Below are 19,621 nucleotides of genomic sequence, written 5' to 3'. Positions count from 1 at the left end.
GAACTGGTAGACTGAGACTTTCACTGGGCTCACAGGCATGTGTGCCCAGGTTGCCAGATTGCACTTGTACTAAGTTATAAAAAGAATGCAAATTTATAAAATTTAACACACTCGCTTACAAAAAAAAATCTGATTTGAATGTGATTAGATCTGATACACTCTGTAACTGGAATTGCAAGTGAATACTCCAAAAGGAGCAAAAGCTTATAGGAAATGGAAGGCAAAATTTTCAGGGGGTGCTAGAACTTACCACTTTAGCAGTTTACTTGTCGAAGGAAAGACTTGGGTGTGACTAAGTTACAGTTTTCTTTTATATTTCTACCATTGAAAAAGGGTGCCTAAAACATGCTCTACTGAAACTTAATGGTCAGATGGAAAACCTTCCATCCTCTATATGTGACCCATCGGCTGCTAAAGCTTTTTAGGGAATGAGAAAGATTATGCTATTGTTGAATATTTAAACTATCTGCTGCCAGTTTAGTGCAGGAATGTGGTCTATTCATGAATTCAGAACTGAATAGATGATTAAATAAATGACATTACCAAATGTTCCCCTGTCAGAAAATGGCATAAAATGCTGGAATCCCATTGGCAAATAAAACAATAATTATCCCCAGCCACCTCCATTAAAGGAGATTAAAATAAGGATTTCACAATAAACAATATAAAAGTTCCCAAAATTGCCCTGCCCACCACCTCCCAAATTCTACCATCACTCTCACTTAATAAATTTGTACTCCCTGGACAACCTGAAAATTTCCTCCAAAGGTTGATTCTCCTATTCAAAATGAAGAACATTCTAAGGTCTAAAACTGGTTCCGTGTTTACAAATGGTGCATGTTCTGTGGTTTTCCTAACCTAGCTTGTGTGTATGCCCCAATGAGGGCTGTCTTGGCTCTTCATTATGTTGAAAATCTAGCTGAGATCCAACACCTTCATAAAGTCCCAGCTTTTTAAGCCAAAAGAAAATGGTATTTTCTTTCAAGAAATTGATTAGGTTTCCTTGATGTCTGGGAAATGTGCACCATGTTTTGATGTTAAGCCATGGAAGACTCATACTTCAGCTCTTTACCCAGTCACTCAGTTTGGAGTGGCATGTGGAATCTTACACATGACCTTAATTGCCTGAGACTAGGAAAGGTGAGTTGAACCAGACATTGATCTTATGACTGGTGGCTGAAGATTTGCTGCTGCTGCTGCTGCTGCTGCTAAGTATTGTTTTATGGCCAGCTATCTGGATGGGCTTATATTCTAATACTCCCATTGCTGTAAATATAAAATGTGAGGATAGGGGTTTTAACAGTAGCCAGAAAGACTAAGCGTCACTGGAGGCATTGCCTTCTATGAGAAGAGGAACAGAAAAAGAAAACAGAATTTTTATATACAGCTTCCCTCTTTATTAAAACATGGAAGTTTATATGTCATTCAAGCATATAATGAATTCATTATTGTCATATTTGTAGTGAAATTATAATAACCTCATTCACACTGTTACACATTGGTTAGATGTGTATGATATTTCCTTATTATTAACTAAATGTTAGGGTCCCCCAGTAGAAATAAGCACACTCTTGTAATTACACCTCATCAATTCCTTTGTTATTTCTTTAGCAAAAAATATTATTAAGGTCTGGGAATGAATATATTTAGTACAAAATATAGTTATCGTCTAACAGAGTTTTGTTGGACCGAATGGGCTGGACAATAATTTAGCTAAAATTCATGTGATATGACATGGAATGTCTTAGCAATTTTGAATCTTTGCACAAGCCCCATTAGGCCCAGATCCTACTTTTAATAACTGCCTATTACCAATAGCTCTAAGGCAAGTAAAATAAGTAGCTTCTGCTGGCAGGCTAATCCCAATGGACAGGAATTTAAAGGATGAAGTAACCTGTAGAACATAGATTATAGCATTTATGTGGATGGGATATACAACTACTTAATGTTTTGATCTTCCAGGAGCAAACCTGCATAATTATACTATTGTCATGATTCTTTCGATGAGCTACATGGAGAAAGAGTGTGGAAACCGTATGAATCATTTGACTCTCTCTGTTTAATATATAACTACAGATCAAAGGGGAATAGAATAATGGAAATGTTACCGTGGAGTATTTTGATGTTACATTTAATTTATGTTAACTGGTTGATATCGCTAGATGTTCTACACAACAGGTCTCAAGCAAGTATCATCTTCAGGTGAAGGGTTAACAACAGGGGATAATTTAACTGGGGTGTACAGAAATAATTGTTATAGGCAGTAATAAAATATTCAATTATTTGCAAAAATTCTGCAGCTATAACTTTTGTCCTTGGAACATTGTATAACCTTGAGCACCAACACAATGACATAAGCAGGAGAGCTGCACCCTATATTGAAAGTAAAAGAGTCTGGCTATCAATGCACAAAAAGGCAGAATCTTCCTTAAAGTGAGTGGTTATCAGTTCAAAAGAAGCCACTAACCCTTGCACTGTCAACTAGAAATCGGGGGCAGTGAAAGCACAACCTCTTGCTGTATTATTAAATATATTTGATGCTAATAATACTGCACAGGTAAGCAGCTTTGCAGGAAGAAAATCATCCTAGTGTCGGCCTTGCTTTCCTTATCTTTACAACTGAGCATTGTACATGAGTATAATTTAAAGAGAGAAAAAAAAATCTGAGGGACAAATTAAACCACCACAGTTCAATTAAGTCAGCATATATTTGTCAAAGGACTTGTGCCAGACCAGATTGATTTCTTTTAAGGAAGGAATAAGGCAAGCTGATGAAGGTAATATTTAATTTAGTTTACAAGAATGTTACTAAGGCTTATGAAAAGGTCTTGCATATCAGACTGATCAACAGAGTAAAAGCCCTTGGGATCCAAGGCAAGTGACGTTGGATCCAAATCCAAATCAATGACAGAATGGAGGTGGTAGTGATCAACGGTGACTGGAAGCCTGGATGATGTGCAGTTCTGCAGGGCTCACTTCTAGGTATCAAGTAATGTGTATTTCCTTACTCCATTTGTCCTTTTCCAGTACATGTCTGAGTGCTTCAACAGAAGGAATTCCATTTGCCAGCTATTTTTCCCTTATGCGATTAGAAGGCTTTTTCCACTTTCTAAATAACTTACTTGATTTAGAAACAGTTGAATAACTGTTTAAAAGATGTTAAACTTAAAAAAGTATAAATTTATTTTAAAACACATTAAACTAATGCTAATTAATTAAAACTAGAAATATGCACCAAAATAAATATAAATTGAAAAGACTTACATGAACTTACCCTTTAAATGATGGTGGACGGCCCTACTTAAATGAATGGACAAGTGTTAAATGCATCAACTATAGCGGGAGTAAAGTCAAAGGGCCAGATATGGGCTGTATCTGGCCTTTCTGCCCAGCAACTTATGAAATGTCCGTGGACTCAATGGTAAGTCCAGGGGCAGAGTGGAAGGGCAGACATCTGACCTCCAGCGTGTTCCTAAAGTCTGTGCTGCACTGTACGAGTGAGAATAGCTGGTGGAATGTAATTAGTACTCAATTATTTATGTTAAACTGCTTTGAAGAAGATTTATCACAAATGTTGTCTGTAGTTTCTGTAAGTTCATTAGACAATAGAGTTCCCTTGGTAAAGCAGTGGTGATGAGAGCCAATGGATGTGGCAACCTTGAGAAATGTGATCAATTTTCTCCGCATGTGGAATAAGTGGAGATGTTCCTGAGACCAAATGATGCCATCGAGTTCCTGGGTGACGATGCAGAATAAAGCAAAATGGCCAAATATGGAAAGAGAAAGTCAATATTGTTACCAGTGATGGGGGCGGAGATAATGAAAGCTTGTTCATTAGCACCATAGACCACAGATGAGATCTCATAAGAGGACATAGTAAAAGTCCTGAAGGGATCTTTTAACCCAGTACCTTTGGAGGTTTTTGAGAGGTAGAAGTTTGGATATCCAGCAATAGACCAGAGGAAAAGTTTAGTGAGGTTAAAGACAATGTTAAAATGGTGCGATTTCCAGACGTCTATAGATTTGGCGCTGTTGGATCATTTGGTGCCAATGGCAGAGCCAAACACCCATCCTAATATTGGCTACTGAATTCTCCCTTCCTTTGTTTCTCTATGGCCAATATCCTTCACTACTGGGATCTGGACAATTTCCAAGATGTTGTTGAAGACATGAATCCATTTCCAACCCTGATGAACTCACAGAACAGAGAATCAGGCCAATTTTAAATTACACAATAAAAGAAAATTTAAAAATCTAGAGATGCTGTAAATCTGAAAAAAAAAGATAATCTGGAAACATTTGGGCTTTATCTGTGAAAGAGAAATGTTTCAGGTCTGAAACACTCCGTCAGAACAAAGGAAAAATAACTTTATAAAGCATTGGTTCAGCTACAGCTGGAGTTCTGTGTACAGTTGTCAGCACACTATAGGAAGGATAAGATGTCATTGGGACAGGGCAGAGGAGATTCACCAGGATGTTACCTGGGATGGAGCATTTAAGATACCAGGAGAGACAGGATTGTTTTCCTCGGACCAGAGGAAGCTGAGTGAGCACCTGATAGAGGTATACCAAATTATCAGAGATATTAATTCAGGTGGGTAGTAAGAATGTTTTTCCCATACCTCAAGTGCATAAAGATAGGGCATACATAGGTTTAAGTTAAGGGATAACAGATTTCAAGGGGATCTGATGAAGAAATTTTCCGTCCAGAAGATTGTTTGAATCTGGAACGCACTGCCTGAGGGGATGATGGAGACAGCTAATCTTACAGCATTTAAGGAATATCTAGATGAACACTTGAAGTGCAAAGGCATAGAGGGCTATGGATCAGGTACTGGTAAATAGGATTAGTACAGATAGGTACCTGATGGTCAGCATGGACATGTTTCCTAATAGAGAAAGATTTTATCCTATTAGTATGTATTCACTAAGAAACCCTTCCTGAATTCTAAGCCAGTTGCTATGTCACCAACAGTACACTTATTTGTGGGTTCATTCCTGTTATATTTCACTGCATACATTCTGGGTTAAATTCCTTTTGAGCTTGTCATCTGTTGAAACTCTGTCATTTAATTCTCTGACTGTAGTGAAAATAAAATGAAAAGTTGTGATGCTTCTGATGTCCAACAGTATCAATGTTATGTTAAAACTAGACTTTACTATATGTTGACTTTTTTTGTATCTTGGCAGAATGTGTGACACAGGAGAAGGACTATTTACTTTTCAAACGAGAGAAGGTGAGGCAATTTATCAGAAAGTTCACTCCGCTGCACTGGCCATTGCTGAACAACATGAGCAAATGCTACAGAGGGAGAAAAACTCACGGGTATGTGCACTGCTGATGTCTATTCATTGGTTAGTGGGGATGATCAAGGAATATTTAGGACTCTTCTTGTTCCTTTCATATACATCATATTCCTTTGTGTTTTAATGCAGCTGATGGAGAAGCCAAAGCACTCTTTTACAAGCTGTTTGTTAGAGCGCTAATATACATATCCCAGTGTTGCTGCTCAATGAATTTCCACCCTCTGTATTAAACAATGTAACATTTAAATATGAACTATATTAAGGTCCTTTAATGGAGATACTTAAGTCTGAAAACCATCCCAGGTAAAATATCATCAGTCTTCTGATTGGCAGTTCTGCACAATTTTTATATTTGCTTCAAAATTCTGGTCAGTTTTGAGTCAGGAACAACTCATCTAAAATTCAAGTATTTCTTTTGGTTTCTATGGTTTCCATGTATTTTATTTATACTGATATTATGACCTGACTGATATTCTTCACTTCATGCCTATTTTAGAATCAGAATTGTGTTAGCTGTTCTCCTCAGGCGCATGCCCTGCATTTATATAACTCCTGGAATTATTACCCATATCTCAGGATATCTCTTGACTGATTTCCCCGAGGATTCTAGAGTGAATCTTCCAGCCTAGGTTTAACTCTTAAAATGCTTAACTCATTAAAATGTTTAACTATTTTTAATGTGTCCAATACATTAGGAATTTTGGACCACATTCTAGGGTTCTTCGGTCTCAAACTTCATACAGAACAAAGGAAATCTGATATTTGTTTTAAATTTCTTCCCCTTATTGTATGCAGCTTGCACCATGAAGACCAAGTTTTAGTTTGAACATTTTGTCTGCATCGTGCTTAATTGAAGTCTTTCCTATATTTTTTTTCACTACTATGGTTGTAGTTTTGCAATTTTTCTTCACAGTTGTTGAATTAATTACAAAAGTCTTCAATTTTCCCATGTTATAAAGAAAACTGGAAGCTGTCCTAATGTTCTATAGTGCCTGATGCTGCTCCCTGCATTTTTCTTGGAATTGGTACAGAGTGCAGATCATGTCCATTGTATTTCTGGATGGACAGAATCCACACTGTGATTTGGGGAATGGCCCTTCGGCCACTGTGAGTAGGCAGTTGAGGAAGAATGTGGCAGCGATTTTCCTTGTGGCATTCAGCAGGGAGGTCCCTTTGTAGTTACTACAGTTGGACTTGTCTCCTTCCTTGAAGATGGTCATGATTATCTGGTTTATCCTTCGCCTCCCAGATATGGGCAACAAGACTGTGGATTTCAGGCTGAAGCTCTCACTGCTGAGTTTTAGAACTTCGATGGGCATATTCTGTGCTCCCAAGACCTTTTGTTTTTGATCTGAGATATGGCCCCTTTAATCCTTGAAGGTCAGGAGTTGCAGCAAGGCTGGACTGCAAAGGCTGTTGTCAGATGGCATGAAGGGAGTTCACGTCAAGGGCAAAGTTACAACTGAGGATATTTTTGAAGCAGTTTTCCTCATTGGTTTTCATACTGCAAAGCCTTATTCAACTACATTGATACATAGCAGAAAACATAAAACATAGAACAGTACAGCACAATACAGGCCCTTCGGCCCACAATGTTGTGCCGAGCTTTAAACCTCACCTCAGAAACATATTTCTGAGGATAACTGCTCCTCCAGTCCCAATCAAAAGGTCATTCTGGACTTTAATGAGAGATGAAATAGGCAAACTTATAAACCTGTTAACAAGATCACAAGTTCTCAGAGCAACACAATAATTCTATTTTGTATGGAATTCCATATTGGGAAGTGCACTCACGCATGTGAACATAAACCAAAGACATATCTTTTAAACTCTAGCTTGTAATTAAGTGTATACGAAGATTTGCTTGGATAAATAAAGTCAATAGGATAGTGAAGGTGCCAGCAGAGATGGTCTTGGCATCATTGGACTTAACTTGGGTACATTTTCGCTAACTGCTTAACACCATGCCTTGTTGTAAAACACAACAACAAACCAATTGTGTCAAATGAATGAAATTAATAAAACATGCCCTTGGATCAGATTTCTTTCTGCAGGATATGCTAATTAGAAAAATAATTTTCCTCATATTTCAAAGATATGTGAACTTGCTTTATATGTTCTGCAATATATATCATAATTTCAATGCAACTGCACATTAATAAACTATGCTAATTCATTTAACTTGCACAAATTAAATCAAATGCAATGTCCATTTTATAACATTTATTAAATTATCCTGCCTGACCTGCTGAGTGCTTGCAGCATTTTCTGCTTTTATTTCAGATTTCTAGCACTGCAGCTTTTTGATTTGCAGGAAAATAGACATCTTTTTTTTAATAGTAGTATAGACACTCTGTTAATCCAATTCATAAGTTACAAATGCCTTTGCGCCCATTTTCCACCCTCTGGATGAGTGGACCATTACAGTGAACTACATGCAGATCATGATGCTATTAAATATGGAACGTCAGTACAAACAGAATGGACTGAGAAATGGGGTCCATGAGAGACCATGAAAGTAAATGTAATGGAATAGTCAAGGGTGTGGGCATGCAGACATAGCTTTCTGTTCCAGAAGTATTACTGGTGGCACAGTGGCATAGCTAGTAGCTCTAGCGATCTGAGTTCAATCCTGACCTCCAGTTCTGCCTGCACGTGGTTTGCTCGTTCTGCTTGTGAGTACGCAGGTTTCTCCCAGGTATTGGCTCAATGGGCTTAGGCAGTAAAGGGGCAAGGTGGGTGAGTAGCTGATAGGTAAAGGTAAGGTTTACCTGTTACCTGTTATTGTTATAAATTTTAAGTAGGATAAAACTAGGTAGGGAAAGAATTAGTTCAGATGGAGGACATGATGGTGCGTTGCAGCTGCTTGATGTGGGAGCTAGTGGACCCTGCTGTGGGGCACGGTGACCACTTCTGCAGTAAGTGCTTGAGGTTGGAGGAACTTCAGCTCAGAATTGAGGAGCTGGAGTCGCAGCCTCAAACACTACGAAGCATCAGGGAGGGAGAGAGTTATGTAGACGCTGTGCATCGGGAGACAGTCACCCCCCTTAGAGCAGGTACTTCTAGGGTCCAGGAAGCAGATAGAAGGGTGATTGTCAGGGGAGAGAAAAAGAAAAAGAAAGGGAACAGGCAGAAAGTGCAGAGGACCCTTGAGGCTGTTCCCCTCAGTAACAGGTTTTCCACTTTGGAAGCTGTTGAGGGGGATGACCTGCAGGGATCAAGCAGCAGTAGCCAGGTCTCTGGCACTGGGACCGATCCTGCTGCTCAGAAGGGAAGGGAGGAGAAGAGGAGGGCAGTAGTGATAGGGGACTCAATAGGGAAACAGATAGGAGGTCTGTGGAAGTGAGCATTAATCCCGGATGGTATATTGCCTCCCAGGTGCCAGGGTCCAGGATGTCTCTGATTGGGTCCACAGGATTCTTGAGTGCGAGGGAGAACAGCCAGAAGTCGTGGTACATGTTGGTACCAACAACATAGGTAGGAAGAGGGATGAGGTCCTGAAAAGTGAGTTTAAGGAGCTAGGCAGAAGGCTGAAGAACAGGACCTCAAGGGTAGCAATCTCAGGATTGCCGCCAGTGCCACGTGATAGTGAAGGTAAGAATAGGAGGAGATGGCAGATGAATGCGTGGCTGAGGAGTTGGTGCAGGAGGGAAGGTTTTAGATTTTTGGATCATTGGGATCTCTTCTGGGGAAGGTGGGACCTGTACAGAGAGGATGGGTTACACCTGAACCCGAGGGAGGCCAATATCCTTGCAGGCAGGTTTGCCAGGGTTTAAACTAGTTTGCAAGGGGGATGGGAACCAGAGGGGTAGGTCAGAGGAAGAAGTGGATATGGAACAGTCAGATCTAACATGTAGAGAGGCTTTGAGGAAGGAGAAGCAGAGTACAGGGTATAAAAGTAGGAAGGTGGATGGGCTAAAGTGCATTTACTTAAATGCAAGAAGTATCAGGAATAGGGGTGATGAACTGAGAGCTTGGATAAGTACATGGGACTATGATATTGTGGCTCTTGCAGAGACTTGGCTGTCACCGGGGCAGGAATGGATATTGAATATTCCTGGATTTCACTGTTTTAAAAGGGATGGGGAGGGGGAGAAGAGGAGGAGGAGTGGCATATTATTACAGCTGCAGAAAGGGTGGATAATGCAGGGATATTATTACAGCTGCAGAAAGGGTGGATAATGCAGAAGGATCCTCCCTAGAGTCAGTATGAGTGGAAGTTAGGAACAAGAAAGGAGCAGTTACTCTACTGGGAGTATTCTATAGGCCCCCCGGTAGCAGCAGGGATACTGAGGAGCAGATTGGGAGGCAGATTTTGGAAAGGTGCAAGAATAACAGGGTTGTTATCATGGGAGACTTCAACTTCCCAGATATTGATTGGCACCTGCTTAGTGCCAAAGGTTTAGATGGGGCAGAGTTTGTTAAGTGTGTCCAGGACGGATTCCTGTCACAGTATGTTGACAGGCCGACTAGAGGGAATGCCATATTAGATCTAGTATTAGGTAATGAACCAGGTCAGGTGACAGATCTCTCGGTGGGTGAGCATCTGGGGGACAGTGACCACTGCTCCATAACCTTTAGCATTGTCATGGACAAGGATAGGAGCACAGAGGACGGGAAGATATTTAATTGAGGAAGACCAAATTATGAGGCTATAAGGCTGGAACTTGAGAGTGTAAATTGGGATCACATTTTTGAAGGGAAATGTACTATGAACATACATAAGGTGTAAGCAGCAAGGATCAGATCGGGCTCATGGGGAATAGGGGGTGGCAAGGAAGGGAATTAAGAAGGGGCTGAGGTGAGCAAGAAGGGGACATGAAAAGGCTTTGGCGAGTAGGCTTAAGGAGAATCCCAAGGCTTTTTTCATGTACGTGAAGAGCAGAAGGATGACGAGAGTAAAGGTAGGACCCATTAGACACAAAGGTGGGAGGATGTGCCTGGAAGCTGTGGAAGTGGGTGAGGTTCTCAATGAATACTTCTCTTCAGTGTTCACCAAGGAGAGGGGACTTGATGACACTGAGGACAGTGTTCGTAAGGTTAATGTTATAGAGCATGTAGATATCAAGAGAGAGGATGTGTTAGAGCTGTTAGAAAATATTAGGACAGATAAGTCCTCGGGGCCTGATGGAATATTCCCCAGGCTGTTCCCCAAGGCGAGGGAGGAGATTGCTGAACCGTTGGCTATGATCTTTGCATCCTTGTGGTCCATGGAAATGGTACCGGAGGATTGAAGGGTGGCAAATGTTGTCCCCTTATTCAAAAAAAGTAGTAGGGATAATCCAGGGAACTATAGACCAGTGAGCCTTACATCTGTGGTGGGCAAGCTGTTGGAAAGGATTCTAATAGATGGGACCTATGAGCATTTAGAGAATCATGGACTGATTAGGGACAGCCAGCATGGCTTTGTGAAGGGAAGATCATATCTCACAAGCCTGATAGGGTTCTTTGAGGAGGTGACCAGGAAGATTGATGAGGGTAGTGCAGTAGATGTGGTCTACATGGATTTTAGTAAGGTGTTTGACAAGTTTCCACATGGTAGGCTTCTTCAGAAGGTCAGAGGGCATGGGATCCAGGGAGGCATGGCCATGTGGATTCAGAATTAGCTTGCCTGTAGAAAGCAGAGGGTTGTGGTGGAGGGAGTGCATTCAGATTGGAGGGCTGTGACTAGTGGTGTCCCACAAGGATCGGTTCTGGGACCTCTATTTTTCGTGATATTTATTAATGACTTGGATGACGAGGTAAAGGGGTGGGTTAGCAAGTTTGCAGACGACACAAAGGTCAGTGGTGTTGTGGATAGTGTGGAGGACTGTCGAAGCTTACAGAGGGATATTGATAGGATGCAGAGTAGTGCTGAGAAGTGGCAGATGGAGTTCAATCTGGAGAAGTGTGAGGTGGTACACTTTTGGAAGGACAAACTCCAAGGCGGAGTACAAGGTTAATGGCAGGATTCTGGGCAGTGTGGAGGAGCAGAGGGATCTGAGGGTTCATATCCACAGATCACTGAAAGTTGCCTCACAGGTGGATAGGGTAGTTAAGAGAGCTTATGGGATGTTAGCTTTCCTAAGTCGTGGGATCGAGTTTAAGAGCCGCGAGGTAATGATGCAGCTCTACAAAACTCTGGTTACACCACACTTGGAGTACTGTGTCCAGTTCTGGTGGCCTCATTATAGGAAGGATGTGGAAGCATTGGAAAGGATACAGAGGAGACTTACCAGGATGCTGCCTGGATTGGAGAGTATGGATTATGAGGAGAGACTAAGGGAGCTGGGGCTTTAGTATTTGGAGAGAAGGTGGAGGAGGTGAGACATGATAGAGAAATACAAAATATTAGGAGGAATAGATCTTAATGGTCTTAATAGAATGGTCTACTTTGACAGCCAGTGCCTCTTTCCCAGGGCAGCAATGCTCAATACAAGAGGACATGGCTTTAAAGTAATGGGTGGGAAGTTCAAGGGAGATATCAGAGGGAGGTTTTTCACCCAGAGAGTGGTTGGTGCATGGAATGCGCTGCCTGGGGTGGTGGTGGAGGCAGATACGTTGGTCAAGTTCAAAAGATTGTTAGATAAGCATATGGAGGAATTTAAAATAGGGGGATATGTGGGAGGAAGGGGTTAAATAGCCTTAGGCATGGTTTAAAGGTCAGCACAACATTGTGGGCCAAAGGGCCTGTATTGTGCTGTATTGTTCTATGGTTCTATGTTTCTATTCCGATTTCTTCCCACATTCCAATTCCAATAGTGTGATTATAGTTATGGCAACAAGATATGCCTTAAGCACCTGCACATCTTGTAGCCATAACTATAATCACACCATTGTTGAAGCAATACCACACCATGGTGGAAGAATAGCTGCACACCATTAACCCTTACATTTCCAGTCACCTTTTACATTCCCTCCTTTTATCATTCCACGATAACCTCTTTTCTCCCTACATCAAGGTATTCATTAGAAGGATGCCCAAAACACATCCCAAAATACTTACAGATACCATAATTGTCCACTCTCGCCACTTATAAGTCTCATAAGGGGTGTTGCTTGTCCTCCGTCGCATCATCTGTCCATTCCCAGGCCCAGTCCTCTTACAGTCGGAGTGATGTATCCACCGTGGTTGTCCTTCAACTTTTACTGCCGTGGGTGTTGTCGCCTCTTTCCTCTGAGTGTTGCGTACCTGCGAATGTAGAGTCTCAAGAACTTTGGTTAGTTTTTGTACATAACTAATCATTCTGTCACTAAGGGCATGTATATCGTTAAGTAACATCGGTAAAAATGTATCTGGTAAACAAACTTGTCCAGCAGGAGTGGCCCATAACCGTGTGTCAGGATCTCTGGTGCACCCCTGCTGCTTCCACAATTTAATTTGATTTGCAGGGGTGTCCCCCTGAAGTTTCACTACACTCCCCATGTCAGGCAGGGCCTGTCTATTCAGGAGATGTCTGTCTCCATCCACATAGAGGGGACCATGGATAGCAGCATCCTTTGTGGTTGCATCCGCATAGGCATTCCCCATGGAAATTGGATCATGGGTTTTAGTGTGTGCCTCGCACTTGATTATTGCAAGGGGGGAAGGTTGAGACAGAGATGCTAGGAGGTTAGAAACAAACAGAGCATTCTTAATAGGAGTGCCTGAGGAGGTCAACAATCCACGATGTTGCCATAACGCACCAAAATCTTGGATATCGTGAGTCTGTGTAAATGTTAAGGGAAACATTCTTTCCTTTAATGCAGGCACGCATAAGACCAAAGAATTCAGCTTGTTGTGCAGAGAGAGGATGATGTAAGGCTGCAGCCTCTATCATTGTATCAGTACCCTGTACGTTGAATAACCAGATCGTTGCTGGCCCTGGTCATCTACAAAGGCTGAGCCATCTACAAACCAGGTTGTGGCTCCATTAATCGGATGGTCCTTTAAATCCTCACGAGCCAAGGTTAGGAAATGATTTCTCTGTAAACAGTCATGATCTGGCTCTGATATCTCACAGGGTGGGTGCGTTAAAAAAGAGGCTGGATTTATAGTTGTGCAATGCCTTCACATGCTTCCGGCTTCAAAGGGTACTGTGGTATGGACAGTAGCTGGATGTTGGGTTTTACCCAGGCCCACAGGTGGTCTTTACTACCTCATACGGAGATGCAGACCAGACCTCATCAGGAATTTCTGTCCTGTCCTGTGGTCGGTGATGTTTCAATATATCGAAAACTTCCTGAGCTGTCGCCCAATACATCAACACGCCATGAGGGAACTCCTGCTTAGTAGTCAAATTAGCAGCATCCTTTGTGATTCACCAAGCATTGTGTCAAGATACCAAGTTCCTTAGCCTTATGTCCCTTATTAACAGTGAGTGTAACATGTGGGTGAATCAGACCTGTTTGCCTCCACAACTTATCTGGTACTTTGTCAATCAGGGCCGTTCCTTGTGGTCCCTCAACTTTCCCTGTCAATTGTATCTTAACTGTGTGTCCTTCACATGGCTCATAGAAGTGCTATGACCAGTGGGATCATAGCACAGGGTGACATGAGGGTTCGGCAGGTCAGAAAAGAGCGATGCCAGGGGAAGGTTTACTGACCACCATTGGGGAGGGCTGACTGCCACTAGAACTCGTGGCTGCACAGAGGGCGAACTTACATAGAGCTCCCTATCAGTAACACAATATTTCTACTCCAAGTCCTCTGAGCAAGACCCTTCCAGCCAAATTGCAACCCAGATTTGATGTAATGGTGAAGGGTAACATTTGGGTAGCGTAATCGTAAATCAGTTCTTAGGGTACCGTGGTCAGATAATCTCTGAGATTACCTTCTAGTCCAGACATTCGAACAGTATGAGTAACTACAAGGAAATCATATTCCTCCACAATTCCTGATCCAGGGTGGATAAGGTTGATCCTGTATCAATCAAAAATGGAAGAGAGACACTCTGCACCCTGATCATCACAATGGGCTCTTCATTTCCGTCCTTTGCTATCAATGGCAGAGCCCTTCCTGCAAACTCAAGTCACTGTCTGAAAGGGTTGTTGGTGGTAAAGGGTGCCCTCCTTCCTTGTTGATAGGATCTTTGGAGGAGGACGTATGCTGATCCCCCTGAGGGATCATCACTGCTGGGGCACGGCCAGTTATCCTAGCCATCAACTCCTGGTGGTGCACGCAGAGGAAACTCATACTTCACATGGGGCTTGGTTGATGGTCTAATTTCCTCTGCATTGTTGGGCCAAAAAGCCATTACTGTCCTGCAGGATTGTTCCCTTGTATTATCGGACCAGTCCAGGTTGATCTTTACTAATGATGCTGTTTTCTCTGAGAATGGCATTAAATTGGGCGGACAGCTGTCCATTATTGCATGCCTGATCTCCAGCAAATGTCTGATATGCTGTAATAAAACGTTCCCAAAATTCCTGGGCTGTCTACTTAGAAGTAGGTTTACATTCCAGAACCTTACTCATATCAATGGGTCTTTTCAAACTCTCCGAGAGGGCCATCAACATAATATTAACTTGTTGATTCAGATCGTTATGTTGCCGATTTAAATCTTCATATGTAACGATAGGACCTCGTCTTCCTCCAGGAGCCAGCATTGCTGCTTTCCATTTAATACTCTCTTCAGGATTCAATATGGCATGACAGAGGGAAAAGAGATCTTGGGGTTGTTCCCCGTACGTGGTCTGGGTAGATTGTATATAATTTAGGAATCCAACTGGATCTTTGTTTCTATCTGGGGCGTGATGGGCTATTAGTAACATCTCTTGAGGTTTCCATGATGTATAAATCTGCACAGTATCTGGTTGGCCCTGAACAGCTGCTCAGGGATTGGGGAGTACTGAAAGAGGGTACATTCTAGCATCAGGGTTTTTCTCCCTCTTTGCCCAGGGGTCTGTTTTCACATGTTCAGCTACCCCTCCTACTCCTTGCTCGTTTCTGGTGGGAGGCTGGGCTTGGGGTGATAGTTCCACACCACAGGGTGCTCGTGCCAGTGGTGGTAAAGCCTGGGCTCCCTGGGGGGCATACAGGGGTGGTCTCACCCACAAGGAATCTTCGAATTCCTCATCTTTATCATTCTTCAAGAATAGGGTCACCATGCCTGACAATGGGTACCCGAGGTTATTATTGGTTCTATTACCTTTGGCCATTTTATTAATTAATTGGCGCTGCACCTGGGCTTCGTTATCTCTGCACTTCTTTGCTTGGTTGTCATACCATTCATGCTCAGCCTTTAACACCTCCCAATCTTTGGGTGCACCCTCCTTTGTACACAACTCAATCCCCCTTCGACATGCATTATCCATCCAACTACTCTCTTTTGTCTTCTCCACTCTTTGAAACCTTGTTCTTTCCATTCCTTTCCCATAATAATTGTTCTGCTTTATTGACCACGTGCCACCGATCAGCAACCCTTCATTACCTAATATTTTAGTTAAAGCTGCTGACAATTGTCAATACCCTTTTCGATGTTCTGGGTGCAAATAACACATTTTTTGCACCGGGATGCCCCCATCACTTTTATCTAGGTTCTGCCCCATTCTAATAAACGTCTGGTGTCCGAATCAGAATTTATCCTGGCCTCACTGCCACAGATCGAATTGCAATTTATCCCAGACTAGGTTTCCAAACGAACACTATTTCCATACAAACCCTGTAGTACTACTTTAGTTTTCCAAATGAAGTTATTTTTACCAAACAAAGTTACTTATTCCATACGACCTTATCTATACCAAATTAACTTATTAATTCCATACGAACTCTAATTCCAAACCAACTTTAATTCTGAATGAACTTATAGCATACGAACTCTGATTATCTTCCAAATGAACTCTTAATTATTTATCCATATGAACCACTGTTTTTTTTAACCATATGACTATTTCTTAAAAATAACACGCACCTACCTGTGAATCTCTTTCCTGGTTCTTTTTGGATCTTGGCAGGGAACCAGATCTACCTCGGACGAGGGACCACAGTGTTCCCGGAGGGCAACTTAGGAGTCAGACTCAAGGGGTCTGAATGCACCTTTATTTCTCCCGTTGACCTTCCGAATGCTGTCTGCCACTTACTCAGTCCGGAGATATCCAGATATCCCAGCGAGATCCTGCTGACTATGCCAATGTGAAAGTCGACCTGTGCTGTAATAAATCAGACAACAGCAGAACCAAAGAAAGCACAACTAATGCTTTATTATCTTAACACTAGTGGGAATGAGGGATACAGAGAAGGAGTAAACAGTGTAACCCGAGCTCTGTACTGATCCCCACTCAGAGATATACATGTTAGTGTCCCTCCTTTTATATTTAATTGAAAGAAGCTGACGTGGGGAATTGCACATACTCGGGCAGTTGCTTTCAATGAACTTTTAGCAAAACAAGATATGCCTTAAGCACCTGCACATCTTGTAGCCATAACTATAATCACACCATTGTTGAAGCAATATCACATCATGGTGAAAGAATAGCTGCACACCATTAACCCTTACATTTCCAGTCACCTTTTACACCAAAGACAGGTGGGCTGGTAGGTTAATTGGCCATTACAAATTGCCTCTAGTGTAGGGTGAGTGGTGGAATCTAGGGGAAGTTGAGGTGATGTAGGGAGAACAGGTTTCAGGAAAATTAGTGGGAAATGGGATTTCTCTGTGTTGGGCTAAGTGGCCTCCTTCTATGTCATAAGGAAACATGAAAATACGATTTAAATGTAAAAATGATCTCAGCCAAATTTGATTATTAAACAAACAATAACATTTCTCATCAATTACTGCCTTCTCAATGCTAAATAGCAGTTAAATCTTAGCAGGGTAGCTCTTTGAATTGTTGAGAAAAATACATTTGCATCTATGTTTTATAATATCTTTGCTCAGTTTCATTGCAAGAGGAGTATCTTCATCCAATCAATTTCTTTCCATGGCTATACTTGCTTGTACAGCAAAGGCTGAGGCAGGTTATTTCTTTCTTCCTGAAGATTACTGAGGCCTGGGATTGGGAAGTTGTAAGTGGACAAGTTGGGATGAATTTGCCCTTCACAAGTGTGGTGTAGTAAGGTGAACAGAGAGGACATTTTGTGTCAAGTGAACCTCCAAAAGCAAGCCACAACCTGATTTCTCCATATCATTAAATTTCAACCATATTTTTTTGGTGTAGAGAGTAGCACGTCACTGTGAATGCAGATGGCTGGGGAAAGGTGTTGGAAGCAGTGAGTGGACAAGGAGATTAGTAACAATGATCTCCTTGGGTGTGGAACAAAATCATTAGATTGGTTGGAAATTCTTTCACTGAATGCTCTGCTGAGCAGCCTTGGATAATGTCTTCAATTTAACATCCTTCTGTTACAATATCTTTTCATTATATTGCAACTTAATTGAGTTTCTTCATGAAGCTCCAGGATATGGGTTAGTCTGTGATTAACTGACGAAAGGGTTCAGTGCGCCTGTTTACTTTTGAGAAAGTCTGTCAGATAGCAATCCTGATGGCAAGTGCAACATTGGATACAAGAGAGATGCATCCATCAGATGTAGTGTACAGAACCAATGGCTGAGTCAGAAAGAAAGGAGTCTGCCGTGACAATCTACGTTTGGGAGATGCAATTACAATCATGCAGAACAAATATTCATATTAAAAGCAGTTATCTGTTATGGATACCAACACAACAATTGCATTGTAACAGCACATAAGTCATAGCCCAAATTCAAGGCAATGACAGATGATCACGTTAAATTTCATGATACAGGTCAAGATTTCAAGATACAAGTTTTAATCAACAACAAGCGTATCGAGATGAAAATTGAGAGTCTCAAAAATTGAGAGCAAGGACACATCTGCAGAGTTTCAGCAGTATACTTCTAAGCAAAATCACAATCAAATTGAAAGTGTACTTGGGAGAAATTCTCCAAAGTTTGAGACAAACAGAATGTTATATGTGATATGTGTGTCCTGATGAAAGGACTCAACCCAAAATGTTGACTGTTTATTTCCTTCCATAGATGCTGCCTGGCCTGCTGAGTTGCTCCAGCACTTTGTGTTTCTTGTGTGATATAATAATCATTGAATCATACATTCATAGAACAGTACAGCACAATACAGGCCCTTCGGCCCACAATGTTGTGCCAACCTTTAAACCTCACCTAAGACTATCTAACCCCTACCTCCCCCATATCCCTCTATTTTAAATTCCTCCATATGCTTATCTAACAATCTCTTGAATTTGACCAATGTACCTGCCTCCACCACCACCCCAGGCAGCGCATTCCATGCCCAACCACTCTCTGGGTAAAAAACCTCCCTCTGATATCTCTCTTGAACTTCCCACCCATTACTTTAAAGCCATGCCCTCTTGTATTGAGCATTGCTGCCCTGGGAAAGAGGTGCCGGCTGTCCACTCTATCTATTCCTCTTAATATTTTGTACACCGCAATCATGTCTCACCTCATCCTCTTTCTCTCCAAAGACTAAAGCCTTAGCTCCCTTAGTCTCTCCTCATAATCCATACTCTTCAAACCAGGCAGCATCCTGGTAAATCTCCTCTATATCCTTTCCAACGCTTCCACATCCTTCTTATAATGAGGCGACCAGAACTGGACACAGTACTCCAAGTGTGGTCTAACTAGAGTTTTGTAGAGCTGCATCATTACCTCGCGGCTCCTAAATTCAATCCCACAATTTATGAATGCTAACATCCCATACGCTTTCTTAACTACCCTATCCACCTGTGAGGCAACTTTCAGGGATCTGTGGATATGAATCCCCAGATCCCTCTGCTCCTCCACACTACCCAGAATCCTGCCATTAACTTTGTACTCTGCCTTGGAGTTTGTCCTTCCAAAAGTGTACCACCTCACACTTCTCCAGATTGAACTCCATCTGCCACTTCTCAGCCCAGTTCTGCATCCTATCAATCTCCCTCTGCAATCTTCGACAGTCCTCCACACTATCCACAACACCACCAACCTTTGTGTCATCTGCAAACTTGCCAACCCACCCTTCTACCCCCTCATCCAAGTCATTAATAAAAATCATGAAAATCCCAGAACCGATCCTTGCAGGACACCGCTAGTCACAGCCCTCCAATCTGAATGCACTCCCTCCACCACAACCCTCTGCCTTCTACAGGCAAGCCAATTCTGAATCCACACGACCAAGCTTCCCTGGATCCCATGCCCTCTGATCTTCTGAAGAAGCCTACCATGTGGAACCTTGTCAACTGCCTTACTAAAATCCATGTAGACCACATCTACTGCACTACCCTCATCAATCTGCCTGGTCACCTCCTCAAAGAACCCTATCAGGCTTGTGAGACATGATCTTCCCTTCACAAAGCCATTCTGGCTGTCTCTGATCAGAC

General features: G+C 42.0%; 1 protein-coding gene across 1 annotated transcript in view; it reads left to right on the top strand.

The window, feature by feature from the left end:
- LOC127578767 (docking protein 5-like) overlaps nucleotides 1–19,621 on the top strand; it is a 334,593-nt gene that overhangs the window by 255,107 nt on the left and 59,865 nt on the right. Inside the window, 1 exon segment of the mRNA XM_052031204.1 lies at nucleotides 5,191–5,326. Coding sequence (XP_051887164.1) covers nucleotides 5,191–5,326 — 136 coding nt within the window.

This window comes from Pristis pectinata, chromosome 16 (genome assembly GCF_009764475.1).
Source record: "Pristis pectinata isolate sPriPec2 chromosome 16, sPriPec2.1.pri, whole genome shotgun sequence".
Taxonomy (NCBI): Eukaryota; Metazoa; Chordata; class Chondrichthyes; order Rhinopristiformes; family Pristidae; genus Pristis; species Pristis pectinata.
Note: the sequence above shows the minus strand (reverse complement) of the source record. Positions and strands in the feature narration are given on the sequence as shown.